The sequence below is a fragment of the Pimephales promelas genome, chromosome 20 (assembly GCF_988280905.1).
Source record: "Pimephales promelas chromosome 20, fPimPro1.hap1.1, whole genome shotgun sequence".
NCBI lineage: Eukaryota > Metazoa > Chordata > Actinopteri > Cypriniformes > Leuciscidae > Pimephales > Pimephales promelas.
The window spans coordinates 10753556-10768652 of NC_142788.1; the positions used below are offsets into that span (position 1 = coordinate 10753556).

Sequence of the window (15097 nt, forward strand, 5' to 3'; positions counted from 1 at the left end):
AAAAAATGACAAGTTATAGTGCTGCAGAGATATTAACCTGAATTAGCATGCTAAATTACTAGCCCCGGCCCGGCAGGTGTCGTAATACCAGTTTCGGCCATGGGAGGCAGCATGCGGGCGGGCAACATAACCACCAGCCATACTGCAATACACGGGTAACTCGCATGGCTTGTGGGCTGTACTTTCCACTACTACTGTACATTTCAGTTCAGGAAGAGTTCAAAAAATGATTGGTGGAAATTATGCAGGAGTACATTTTGGTAAGTTGTAGCATACTGTATCTTTCAACAGTGTTCGTGTTCTTTTACCATTAGCCATTAGAGATGATCGTTCACGTGCGCTAAGGATCTGTCGTGTAACATTTACAAGCGCCAAAACGCTATTTATTGTTTGAATTGCGTAATAAAATTGACAGAATGTGAGAGCTGAGATTTTTTTATATATCATATCTAACCTGCTCTGTCTAGTCTGTCGGTTTCCGTGTCCTTTTCTGTGCGTGATAAAATTGATGTGTGGCGTGAGAGCGTGTGAAAAGTGTCAATTGCGTGTCTCACGGCGAATTTGTGAGAGTTGGCAGCTCTGAAAGGTGCTAGCTTGATCAACATCAGCGAATGCTGTCTGTCAAATTAATTCAAACTAAAGGCCCTTTCACACTGAACGCGATTTTGACGCGCAAATAATTCGCGCGATGGTTTTATTTTTTGATCAGCTGTTTGTGTAATGAGTGCTTCCACACCGGACGCGAATCTGCTGCGGCGAAAAAACGAATTTTATTTTTTTCGCTTCAAGGTCGATTTTTTTTTAATGCTGCGGCGACAGAAAAGGCTTCATCCAATCATATACAAGGAAACAAATGTGACGTGACCGCAGCAATGACGGATCTTCTGATTGCTTGTGTGTTGAGTCGTCTGTGAATGAAAATCTGAAACAAGGACTGGTGGGACGTTGTGCTCGTTCGTTCGTATCGAGCCCAACCGGGTGTTTACAAGGCTTTTCAGTCTATTTGAGCTTCAATCCGTTTACTAAAAGTGTTTATTTGATTGCATGTAAACGTAGGGACAGCTCACCTTCTGCCATATGTTTCTAGCTCCGGTAGCTCTGTGGGTGCCCCAAACCTTCGTTTCTGCTTTTAAATAAAATGAAAAGCTTGTCTTCACTGGATGATAATGATGGTGATGAAGAAGCTTTTCCACGTCATAGCACTATACCGCATTTTTTTGTCTGCATCCTTTTAATCGTCCTTTAAATAACAATTCTACAATTTAAAAAAAAATTAATAAGAAAACATAGAAAATGCACAGCAAAGACGTTAATGGAGCCATCACAAACAAACAAACTCTTCGTGGAGAGAGTGTTTGCTCTGATGAATGCGTGGAAGGACAGGCAACTGTGGACCTAAAGTGAACTGGTGAAAGTGAGCTACACCTGCCAGTAGTTACTGACATGTACATAATGAAAAAGAAGGCCCTATCGAAGCTACCAGATCATCAGACAAACAATATAAATTCAAAATGCACTGATCGAATCCGGTAAGAACGCATTCATCTTTATCTTTCCTAATGGACTTATTGCTTATTTGAAAATGTGCTATTTAGAGATTGGGATTTTTTTTTATATAAAGCCTATTAATTAAAAGCATCATGTTAACATCACTGCAAAAGACATCTAATATAAAATCTCTATTTATTCACCTAGTAGGCTATAATAATAAGTATAGAGTAGCCTACGTTTTCTGATGAAAATCAGGTCTGCTTTCCTCGGCGCGAATGTTTTGGAATGTTGAAGCTCTGAACGTCGCAAATTCGCGTCGCGGCTGATGTGAATAGTTTTGAAGCGAACTAATCGCATGCGAACTATTTGCTTTTTCGTTTCGCTTTTCCGTTACGCGTCCGGTGTGAAAGGGCCTTAACAATAAAAATGTAATATGAACAAAACGAATACCGTAAAGTTCAAATAATAGCCCAGGATTTTATTTTCCCATATCGTCGAAATGCACCGGCTTGTATTTGAGACAGGCGTCTATGAGACCGGCTTTTATGGTGTTGAGATGTTGTTCATTGAGTCTCTAATCTCTAAAAAATCTCCAAATGCTCCACGTGAAACTGCGGTCTTCCAACCTTTTACTATCGTGTCAATTGATTTGATAAATAAGCGTGAGGGAGAGAGAGCAAAACAGAGCTCACTCGTGTTGTTTGAAGACGTGAGAGTGAAACTCACTTTCTGGAGGTATACTATTATAATTAACATAAGTATCCGCAGAATTAAAAACATAAAACCAAAAACCAACCCGTATTATATTATATATTATCAGCACTGGGTTTGTAACCTGTCATATCTGTTACCATGCTTGTGTACAGTACGCCATAGTTAATTGAAGACTGATTTGTTTTCAAAATGGAAAAGACACTGATTTGAACAACCCTTACTGTGAAAGACGGAGAAGGTGGTGGATAATGTGAAACAGAGGGGGGAAAGTGAAATAAGTTGAGAAACGGGAGAGCGATGAACAGCGTGTTCGCTCCAGATGGTTAGGCCCTGGGGAGCACTTCATTTCCTTAATTGACAATAATGGCTTTATAAACGGCTGTTGATCTCACAGTGTGGCTGCCCTGCACTAAATCAAACAGAGGAATTCAGAGCAAGTCAAGAAGACAGCGCAAGAAAGAGACCGAGAAGCAGTATACAACAAAAGACAAGGGGAAACGCTGCAGGGAGAGAAAGACTGGACCTAAATGAACACACTTTAGAAGTTTCAAATCCCCAGAGTAGTTCAGGTGCTCAGTGTGTGTGATCCAAACACCTGTTCTGCTCAACATCTGCTGCCTCAGTCTAATTCAGTCTCCTTTATCACTCCCTTTTTGTCTCTTTTCTCTCCCTGATGGGAGCACAATGAGGTGTGTTGTTCCCCACAGACCTGTCGAGGCACCTGAGGCCTTCAGGAGGGGTCGAGCAGCACGTAGGAGGAGCTAGACGTTCTTGATCCCAATTCACAGCGCGGGTCATGCCGACATTCTAGAAGGTCCCGAGCGTGCGGTGAAGGGAAGCCCTGTGGTGCACAACTGATTCTTTGAGAGGGGAGCCGCTGAGTCGGAATAGGAAACATGGTGTGGTGGCAACAGTAAAGTTTGCATTGGGATGGTTAGACTGAGCACTGTGTGTGCGGCAAAAAGAAATGGAAGGAAAGGAAACACAAATCAAATGTGTCCAGCGTTTACGCACCAGAGGGGATGAGAGCGTTATAGCCCTCAAGAGGAATGGATTTTCCTTGGAAACCAATTCCCAGGCAAAGAAACACCCAAAATAAAAAAAAATAGTAAACATGCAGGCCCACATGGAATCTGCAGACATTTTTCATATTTGTGAGGCTGATTTAAACATGCAAAATGCCAGAAAAGATTTCTTGTGGATATGGACACGCATACTGATCAACCGATTTCGAGGGCACTGTAAGATTCATAGGAAAAAACTTTTTTTTTTCTCATTTTCACATGATCCATTTTTGTAAGAGTAGGCCATTCATATTTGGTGTTATTAGTTGTTGAAATTTGATAATACCAGTAATAATAGAGGATCTGTTGGTATGTCCACCAGAGAAGATGCACACCAATTTTAAACTTCACTGATCATCCGGTAACTGCATTATTGGGGATTTTCATTTGTAGCAGTTGTGTAATTTTTACATGACTTGGAGTGCATCCTCAATGTCCTGTGGATTATGTGTATAAAGTTTTAAAAAGTTGCGTTAAGTTTGCAACACTTCTTTAAATCAAAATCATTTTTTCCAGCATAGCCCCTTTCTGCAGTGTGCAAAATTTGATGAACGGTCTGGTGTTCAAATAAGTAGGAAGAAGAAGAAAAAAAAAATAGCAGAGAAATTTTATATGCGGAAACGAAACTGACAAGAATATTATATTTAGATGTTGACCCAAGGATTCTGAGTACTAAAAAGTTAATTCTGTTGTTAGCAGAATGTATGAAGGACCTTGTTATAGCACCACCTAGTGTCCAATGACAGATGTGTTTGCTTGTCTGAGTGCTTCTTGCTTGAAGCCCTTATGGTGCGTTCACACCGGACGCGAATAGCGTGTCAGGTGCGAATGATTTCAATGTTAAGTCAATGCAAAGTCGCGTTACGTGCGTAAAAAATTCCTACGGCGCGAATGAGGTGTAGAGTGTGGCGCGTAGAGTGTTGCGCGTATTGAGCGTCTGGCGCGTTAAGCGCGAATGATTTAGTTAGTGCTATTTGTGCATTCACGCGTTTAATGCGAATTCGCGTCTGCCGCCCGAGTTGAAAAATCTGAACTTTGGCATCAAACTCGCGCTGCATTAACCAATCAGGAGCTTGCTGCTTGCTCACGTGGTGAAGTATCTGGATGCTTCAATAAATCATTTTTTTATATGACTAAATGCCTGGTGTGGTTCTAATGCACAACAAAGCAAATATTTTATCACTCAAAACTTTATTTCAATATACGAGACATGTTCATATTGTATTGAATGTAATTTATTCCATATCTAGATTATATGAAATATTATTATGATGTAAAGACAACCATATGTGCATAAGTTCGTGTCTGGACGTGAGAGAGAAAAAAAAAATCACAGGACAGGTTAATAACTTTTGGAGGCTGGCTCTATATATCATCAAAACAAAAATAAATTACAGATTAGATGGATGAGGGCGAAGGTGATCCTCGCTCTGATGCGGAACAACAGGTCATCAAACAGGGCGCGGGACATGCGGAAGTACCGCTGATAGCGGCCGTTATCCAGCGCAGCTTGTGGACAAATGGTGAAACTCGCCAAACGGTTCGCCTCCGAAGGGTCCGGTGGACACAAATACGGCGACGATGATCCCCACGGTGCTGTTCTGCTCTCCAGATCAAATGCAGAGCGGTGACTCTCTCGATGAATGCACGGTCGACATAAAAAAATGCCCGCCAACGGATTTCGATTCTGACTCTTTCACTCTTGATGTGCAAATTAACACAAAGGGGTCAAGCGTCAAACTAGACACGGTAGACACGAATATGACCCGCTATTCGTGTCCGGTGTGAACCAACAGTTAAAAGAGTTGTTCACTTTAAAAGTAACTTTTGCGTGATTATTTACCCACCCCCATGTCATCCGAGATGTCCATGTCTTTCTTTCTTCAGTCGAAAGGAAATTTAGGTTTTTTATGAAAACATTCTGGATTTTTCTCCATATAATGGAAGACAGTTTCAGAGCAGCTTCAAAGGGCTTTAAACCATTCCAGACGATGAATAAGGGTGTTATCTAGCGAAAAGATCGATCATTTCAAAAATAAAAAACAAAGTTTAAGTTTTATAAGCACAAATGCTCGCCTTGCTCTGTTCTGTGATGAGCGTTCGTGACTCTTCTGTTCAAACTCGTTTATCAAAATGAACGAATCTTTTTTCGAGTCTTTTCGTTCATTCAACCGAAAAAAAATTCATTCATTTTGATGAACGAGTTCGAACAGGAGAGTACCCAGTGAAGTCCATTATATGGAGAAAAATCCTGGAATGTTTTCATTAAAAACCTTAATATCTTTTCAACTGAAGAAAGAAAGACATGGACATCTTGGATGACATGGGGCTGAGTAAATTATCAGCAAAAGTTTTTTTTTTTTAAGTGAACTAATCCTTTAACATGAATGATACGCTACAGGACGTAGATGTACCTGTCTGAGTGTTCTTCCAGCACCTGGTAGACGCTGATACGGAAGGTCTCGTTGTCAAAGCGTTCTGGAACAAAGTCCTTGTAGATCCGGAACTCAGCCGCAGTCACCGCCTCGCCCTCGGGAATCTTGGACAGGTCAAATCGGAATTCTCTGTGATGGCGCCTCACGGGCAAAAACTCCTTATCATGTTCAACTGTACAAGATAAACAGTGAAAGAGATGCATCAGCGCTTCGAAACAGTGTCAAAACATTTCCATCGCAGTGAAAGGTTAGCTTGACATTTACACTGTACTCATTTACACTTGAACTCAAATGTCACCTTCGCTTGCACTATTGCTGCCTGCAGGCAAGTCAAGCCACCCCATTCTGGTTTTTCATGCATAAACACAGAGCACATTTCTAGACAGATGTTTGAACTCTCCAGAGCCACTGATTGAGACATAGTCCTGCAGACAGCTTTATGTGTCTCTTTTTCTCAAGCCATTTCTCTTTTTCCTTTTCACTCTTTCCTCCATCATCTGGACTTAGTGAGGCAGAAGACATTCGTCATATTTTGTGAGCGAGCTTGGGACTTGATTCAAACTGGCTAATCAAATTGTGTTTACATTTTATCATCATGAAAACTGAATGTTTTTCGTTAATAGGGCAGAATCTGACACTGAGCCTGGAGTGTTATGGTAGCCAAGGAACTTGAAATAAAGAGATTGTTTAACTCAAAATTAAAGTTCTGTCATCATTTAGTCATGTGTACCTTGTGTGTTTACAAACTGGTATTATCTTCCTTCTTTGGTTGAAGATAAAAGAAGATGTTTTGAGGAATGTTCAATCGGGTAGATATTAAATGTGGAAATATGGATACATTTCAAATCAGCAATAAAATCTGACATATAGTAATCATCAACATTGTTTCTTCAAATAGCTAAAATAACTTTAAAACCTATAGACTATAAAAAAAAAAAAAATAAATATGAACATAGTGTCCACGACATCACCTGTTGGTTTCTGAAGAGCATTTATGAAGCCCAAAGTGGGCGGAGCTGGCCATCGCCATCTTGGTTATGTGTCACTCCCGGATAACCGAAATGGGCGGGATTAGCTGAGGCGACATGACGGCTAACAGAAAGCAGACAAATGGCTAGTAGTGACATCAGTGGAAATCCACCTGTCACTCAAGTGGCCACGCCCTTAATTATGCAGAACTGTAAGGCTTAATATAATTTAAACGGATTAGCTATTAAAAAAATTCACCTCACTCACAGTTGTCATGAAGGGAAAAATTAGTTATATAGACCAAAACCACTTTTAGTACCAGGCTGTAAACATATTTATTTCTGCTGTGAAGTTGGGTAATTTAACAATTTAACATGGGGGGTCTATAGGATTGACTCTCCTTTGGAGCTCTAGTGGCCGGTTGATGAATTGCAGTTTAAGTCACTTCCCTGTTGGACTCAAGAGAGAGACCGGAAGGTGGTGACTTTGCTGATTGGCTCTTTCATTTGGAAGGCACGGCACTTATTTTCTAAAGTATCTTCTTATTAAATGGTCTGTACACTTACAAAGTTCTCAGTGCTTCGGTTTGCATGTAGGGACCCTCATTGTGTTACTGTGTTAGTGTGGGGCTATTTTGAACCTTGTTAGTGGTATTAACTAGCAATTTCTTTTTACTTATTTAATGCCCCCATATACTAACGTATACGCTAAACAGCGTATATAAAATAAATTTTTTTAGAGACTATTTTTTGATTAGATTATCATGAAAACAAATCTCAGAGAACGGTCGACAAGGTATCAATGTGTAATTTGACCAAAGGTTCATTTTTCGGAAATATTAAAATCACATTACATTTTAATGTGATTTTTTTATAAAATACCATTTGTGGATAAACAAATAAACCTAAGTTGTTTCAGTCCAGTTAGTTTTCATCTTGAAATATCATTCTTATGGGGGGACATTTTTAGAATTATGTCAAAAAGCAAACTTTTTTAATCAGACAAATGAAGGCATGAAGTAGATTTGATTGTTTAGTAGGCTACATTCGATATTTTGGTCATTTAGAGGCCTTATAAAACCTATAACAGTATGATAGTGAAGCCATTGTATAAAAATTGCATGTCTGATTTATTTGTCTTTTTTTATTCTGCTAGTACTGTAGCACAGATGATCTCCACTGTCTGATACAGTAGGTGAGCTTATAGTATTTGGTGTGTAATGTGCTCAGAAGTTGTCTAATGTGTAGAACTCTCACTTTTCAGTGATTGATAAGCCCTGTCAAGGACTGAAGATAGCTCTCTGTCTTTCTTTGGCAGCTCTTCAGTCTTTTATCACTGTGTGAGAGTACTGCACACACACAGACAATAGCAGCCTTGTTGACTCTGCAGTCAGTGCATCAGAGCCAGTGAGAGCAGCTGTCATCCTCATAGCTCTACTGAGAGCAGTGAATCATGGTCTGAAGAGACTGAACTGTGTGAAAATTAAGATGTACTTCTCTCTTTACGGATTCCCAGAGTATGTGATCTATTCTGGTTCTCAACTGGTTTTACATTTGACATCAAAGGCCAAGCCAACACAGCACCACATTTATTTGGCTCAATGATATTTATTATGAAAGCTGTTCATAATAAAGAAAAAAAAGTCTTCAGTCTACAGTGGGTCTTAGAAATGTCCCTTTTCTATTCATGTTTCTTGAAAACATATGCAATTTTTAAGAAAGTTCAAATTTAATGACTGCAAAAAATATAATGTGGTATACCCATATAAAAAGTAGTAGCAAGTACTAGCAAGCAATATGCAAGAAAGTGTAATAAATATAAAATAGTAATACATACAAATATATGAAGAGTTCAGATGCAAAAGCCTCTAAATGCCATTTGAAATTTTCTTCTTTAATGATGATTTTTATCAAGCTTGTATATTTAAGTTCAGTAATTTCACTTAAATAACAATTAATAGGTAATTATCATTGCCAATTAAGGGAAATCACTGAACTTAAATATACAAGCTTGATAAAAATCATCATTCTAGAAGAAAATTTCAAATGGCACTTAGAGGCTTTTGCATCTGAACTCTTCATATTTAAAGGAGCATTTCACCCATTTCAACATTAATCTTTATAAAAGTGGATCATATATGTAGTCGAAATGTAAAAGAATTTCTGAATTTGGTGCCCTAGGGGCGCATTTTTATGTAAGACAACAACTCCCACAATGCCCAGCCACTAATACGGAACAGCGCAAACAGAGAAATCACTCTTCCGTCTACCAGGCTAATGTTAGCTGTCACCAGAGTTTGAAATTCATTTCACACAAAACGTCTAGTTAGTTAGTTGGCTGTGGCGAGAAGGACGATCGAGGGCGAGGGACATAAGAGGATGGCGCGAGGCCTTATTTCTCCCATCTCAGGGGAAAATAAGGAAATAAACCATGACCAAACCATTTGAAGCTCTGTTCTAGCTTGATTCTCTTAGAGCGATGAGAATGAAGGAGTGAAGGTGTGGTCATAGTGACATAATGCAACCCCTTCACTCTTCGGCTAACCTGCTTACAGCACAGCTGGTAAAAAAAAAAGAAAAAACAGAGAGAAAACTGTTTCATAGAAGTTGCTGGTCACAGTAAAAAGGTCCTATTTTTTTGGTTGCCTTTCCATTCATATATCTGGAGGTGTTAGCAGTAAACTGCCGAGGCAACAGCTTACTGTAGGAGTGGTCGCGCTGAGATGATGCGATCCCTTCACTTTTGGGTAGCCCTCCCTCCAGTGTGACAGGGGGTGCTGCTGAGAGCTAGAACATGTTGTATTTTGCTCTCCTCCAGTCTCTATAGTATGAGGCACGCTGGCACGCTTATATACCAAGTCAGTGAATAGAAAAGGAAAACTATTCCTCACGGATCTTCTGAAAGTATCTTTACTCTGTTCCTAGTTGTATAGAGGTGATGAATCAGAATTATTATGGGCTGATCACATAGCGTCCCAATTTCTTATCCTGTCTCCCTCCCAGAATAAGAATCCCCAGTTGGGGTTTAAGTATGATGTTAAACTTGCCTGTGGATGGGTTGGCCTTCTTTGGTGAACAGAAGGTTGGTATGAGCTTGGTAGGTCTGAGGATGGGCCCTACTGCATTACTAACCATCCTCTTGTATGCTGCCCTGTACAGCTAGACATGCTGAGATGTGCCTTGTGAGCCGCTCCCTAAGGTGAAAGTAAGATGTAGAGCTGGAGCAATGAGAGATATCTAGGCAGGCATTCTAGTTCCCATTCTCTCATTTTGTCTCCCTTCCCAATTATATTTTGGGGTTTTAACTAGGGTTGTATGCTCCCCTGTGTGAGGGTCACATTCTGTGGTGAGAAAGTGGCCCTTGTCTATGGACTAAGCATACTACTGGAACATAGTGGTTTATGGAAGTCTCTGGAAAGCTCTGATCCTGAGCTCCTGTGCCGCTTCCGGATGTCAGGGTACATGTGCTGTAGTTCCTTTTGCTAAAATAGGGATACGGTAAGTACTGGATCATGGAGCTCTGTTATTTTTCTCCAGCACTTGTTGTCACTGGCTATTAGGGAATGACACTGTGGTAAAAGTCGCATAGGATGCTTCCAGTGAAGTCTTGATGCTCAACTCCAGACTTGACCATAGAGTTGGTAAGCCTATCTAAAACTCCGTTTCTAACTAAAAAGAAATGGACACAGCGACCCCATTGATTTCAACGGAGAAGACTGAAGCCCGATTATTGCAGTTCCTGCCTGATGTCTGAGCGACTGCACAGGCTCAAACTGAGCTTGACGACAGTCTGACAGTCGTAAATCTTCTAGTAGTTGTGCCAAGACAAATCTGAATCAACTAATTCCTCAAAAACGTTGTTGAAATATTTTGTCCCATTGCTTTTATGGACTCTTTATTTATGGGCTTCTACCTTGACTTTGTGCCTTCATGTCCCCCCGATTGCCTCATAGACAGTAAAAGATTGCCTGCAAACTTCTCCTCCTGTCTATACAGTAATGTCTCTATTGTGTGACAGAAAGTCCCATGGTTATGATGCAATCTTTAGCCTATTTTTACAAAAACGGCTTCTACGGGGCCGTAGCGTAAGAAACAAAGTAATGGAGCATTTTATACATTGTCGTGTTTCTTTAGAAATAAATAATGGACAAATTAAGTCTTTGGACACCTCAGATGTAAAGTTATTCGCTGTCAAATTGACGCCAAAATGAATGGGAGTCAATGGGATGCTAACAGCAGGTGAAGTACTGCTACAATGGCGGCTCCCGCGAGGCTTCAACTTCCGGCTGATGATTACCCCCTTGGCAGTTCACAGATTCTCTCAGAATGGCGTAGTTGGTGTTAACATCCCCATAGTGTCAACACCATGAAATAACATTGAGTTCCCTCGAAAGGGAATGTCTTTCCATGTAGAGGGAATGAGACGGCGCATCACCTTGCCGTGCCTTGGGCACGCCTGCACATCTCCTTCAGTCAATGAATGACACAAAAAGATAAAATGTACTTAGGAGTGAGAAGGAGGGAGGTTATCCCAGTCCACAAAACCTGTGGCATCAACAAGAAAAGATATGGCAAGTGGTTTCTCCTAATTTTCAGAAGCTAATAAGTCTGTTTTGCTACCCTATGTATTATTTTTATGGTTGTATGTTATTGTTTGCATTTAGCATTACCTTTCCCTGATGACTTTAACAGAACAGACCCCGATTTTCAGGTCGACACCCAGCAGTCGTGAAACATTGCTTTATTACCTGCTCACCTCATTTATCCTCAAATACTCCCAGTCCCTTCATCTTCCCTCATCTCCTCCTTCAGATCTTTCCATCATCTTTTCTACCCATCCTTTGCCCTCTCTGTCCACTACCTTTCCTCATCCTCCTTTCATACCGTCTTTAGAATGGCAGCAAAAAGCACAAAGGCCCTACTGTGCAGTAAGGTGAAAGCGAGAGAGGGAGAGCGCGCATGGATCCAGTTACCCAGCAGTGACGATTAGCAGGGGGCATTCCGTGTCTCATTGTCCCGCTCTTCTCAGAGGACTGGAATTGTTTACACACCGATCTAATTCAGAGCTGCCCTTCCATTGAACCCCCAGGGTGCCCCCTCGCAGGGCAGACCTAGGCACCTGTGCCCGCTTGGCACAGAGCAACAGCTCTAACAGAGACACCTAGACCTCTACAGTAGTAAAGCCTCTTTGACAAAGATGGTTCTTTCTCATTATGTAATACTTTTAGGGGTTCAACGCAACAAAAAGAGTTCTTGCACATCTGACAGCTGCACTGGCTTGTATAATTGAACACATGCTGATATGGATTCTAAAGGCCTGTTCACACCAAGAACGATAAATGTAAAGATAATAATGATAACTATATGAGCATCCACACAAGTAGACAATATCGTATATAAGTTACAGAAATAAATGAATTCACTTTCAAAGAGATATACATTTCAGCCGATGAATGTTAACGGCCAATCAAACTCCATCTGACATTAAAGCATACACTCTGGCCTTCAAGTTCCACTTTCTGGCAGAGTTCAAATGAGAGGGGAGAGGAAATGATGGTGAGAAGAAGGACACATAACAACAGGAACGGTTGCTTGCTAGATTCACCTTGTTTGTATGAGCACCATGGCCTAATATGATGTAACAGGTGTTGGATCCAACAGGTTTCAAAATGTTGCAAGCTATATGTGAATTCACTTCACTCAAGTGAGAACCAGGAGTGCATTGACAAGGCTACAGGTCTCTCTGACTCTTACACATCTCTCTTTCCTGAGTCTTTCTCTACTTCTGTCTGGGAAGATCAAAAAGTTTGGTGTAATGGTTCATTCACACCAGACGCGAAATCATAGTGCGTCAGGCGCGAATGATTTCAATGTTAAGTCTATGCAAAGATGCGTAAAAAAATTCCTGCGGCGCCAATATAGGTGCGAACATGCCTCATTCGCGCATCAAGTTCGCGTGAATTGAGCGTCTGGCGTGTTAAGCGCATTACGCGCGAATGATTTAGTTAGTGCTATTTGTGCATTCACACGTTTGACGCGAATTCGCGCCTGCCGCCCAAGTTGAAAAATCTGAACTTTGGCGTCAATTCGTCCATTCACACCAGACGCGAATAACGCGTCGTTTCACTCTTGACATGCAAATTAACACAAATTGGTCAAGCGTCAAACTAGACGCGGTAGACGCGAATTTGACATGCTAATCGCGTCCGGTGTGAACGCACAGTAAAGCCCCGTCCACACTACTACATTTTCGGTTAAAAAACTGAGACCTTTTGCTACGTTTGCACCTCCCGTCCAGACTAAAATGGAAAAAACAAAGACCTAAAACGGAGAAGTTTAGAAACGCTGCAGCTCCGTTTTGCGTTTTGAATCTCCGGAGGGCGTTTTAGTGAAGACGGAACAAAACGGAGTTTACAAACAATGACACAGAGTCTGACGCTCGGCTCTATGATTGGGTGTCATCAGTCATGACCATAGACTAAAAAAAGATGGACGACATCTTGTCGACGCTGACATCTTGGAACTTGAGTCTGCGCACTTGCCCTTTTCGGGACCAGACATGCGCAGTCGTGAGCAGGAAGTAAAGCCGCGAAATCAAGGCCGCGCCCTCATTCTCGCGGAATCAAACGCAAGCACACGCCCCACACTTTCATTAAGTGGCCTCTGTCTGCTTCGTTCTTCTCCAATAATGTCCGCTGATTGCAGAACCTCGTACTAACCACATAATCAACATTATTAAAAAAAGTCCGCTGGTGCTTCAGTGACTACCTCGCACAGAGAACCTGTCAATCACAGCTGTCAATCACGATGTCAGAGCAACGTTTTTATCATCACATAACTAACTAAAAACAAACTTATTTTAAAAACAAACACTTGAAATTACATCAACATGATAGAAACTACAGTAAATGACAGAAACTATCTTTGGAAAAAGGATATGTGAAGTGTAATTGAATTGTTTAGTTGGTCTCGTGTCACACTGAATAACATGGGGAGGCGGGGGTTATGAGCTATACTAGGACCGGTCACAGGGGGGTGATCGAGACGTTTTGGCATCACTTTTGAGGGCTTGTGCGGCACACTTGGTCATGACGTGTCCTTCCCTGATACGTCAGCCACCGTTTACACTGGCACGCGCATGCCCAGTGTTGGTGAAGGGTCACGAGATCAGCGTTTTCAGTCGTTTTAATGTGGACGGAGATCAATTCTAACACGCAGATAAAACGCTGGTGTGGACAGAGATCGTATTCGTTTTAATTCTCTGTTTTTAAACGAAAACGCAGTAGTGTGGACGGGGCCTAAGTGCTTTTCCATTTCTCTGTAGATTTTAATGGATGACGTGCACCAAGCTGCCATTGTTTCACCCTTACACCATTAAAGCATACCTACAGGAATGTGCTTGGAAAAACAAAACACGCACGCTCCTGATAATGTAGACCAGAGCACAGACACTCATAAAGACATGTTGCACAAATTATCTCAGAGTTTCCCAGTCATAAATATGACTTGAGAGGCCTTTCATATCCGATTTCTGACTAGGAAACTCATATTATGATCATTTAAAGACTAGACCAATACTGTTAAATAATGTTCAAATACTTTGCATCCACTGTGTTCATGTATTTCTAGAGAAGATCCTATGAGAACAGGAATCTGGGTGACGGGCAGTTTGGCAGTGTCTTCAAAATTACACAGTGTTCTGAATGCTTTCGACCAAACCAGAAACAAATGATTCAAACGGCCACCTGTTCATCAATGGCATCAGCAGAGCAAGACCAGAGGAGTGTCACAGTTGAGCTATTTAATAAGAGTCTCTTCACATTTTTTCCCTAGTCCATTTGGCGTCATTGTCTGAGCACATGTGCGGCCTCACAGTAAATGAGATCACACACACACACACGCAATGATTTCCATGTTTTATGGGGACTATCCATTGATGTCATGATTTTTATATAGTACAAACTGTATATTCTATCCCCTACACTAACCCTACCCTTAAACCTACCCATCACAGAAAACATTCTGATTTTTTATATGTTTTTATATTTTCAAAACACTTTATTTAGTATGATTTATAAGCTGTTTTCCTCAGGAAGACCGAAAAAGTATCCCATAAGGTCAGAATTTACTGGTATTACTATCCTTGTGGTGACATTTGATCCCCATGTTGTAGGGAATTCCAAGTACACACACACACACATACGCTTACAAACACAATGCACGTGGGTTCAGATCGTGGTAAATCTACTCTAAGAAACATCTGCAAACTTGGACACACACACACACACACACACACACACACACACACACACACACACACACAGAGTGAATGATTGCAGCAGTTGTTCTGTTCCACCCTGTAACCAATAAATAAGATCTCCAGGCTCAGAGCAGCCAGAAGTGATGACACAAGTAAGCGTGCGTC

General features: G+C 41.1%; 1 protein-coding gene across 1 annotated transcript in view; it reads right to left on the reverse strand.

Annotated features, from left to right (window-relative positions):
• Window positions 1-15097, reverse strand: part of bmp7b (bone morphogenetic protein 7b) — a 58992-nt gene that overhangs the window by 13235 nt on the left and 30660 nt on the right. Inside the window, exon 2 of the mRNA XM_039669955.2 lies at window positions 5684-5876. Within this exon, the coding sequence (XP_039525889.1) occupies window positions 5684-5876 (193 nt within the window). The remainder of the gene's footprint in view (window positions 1-5683; window positions 5877-15097) is intronic.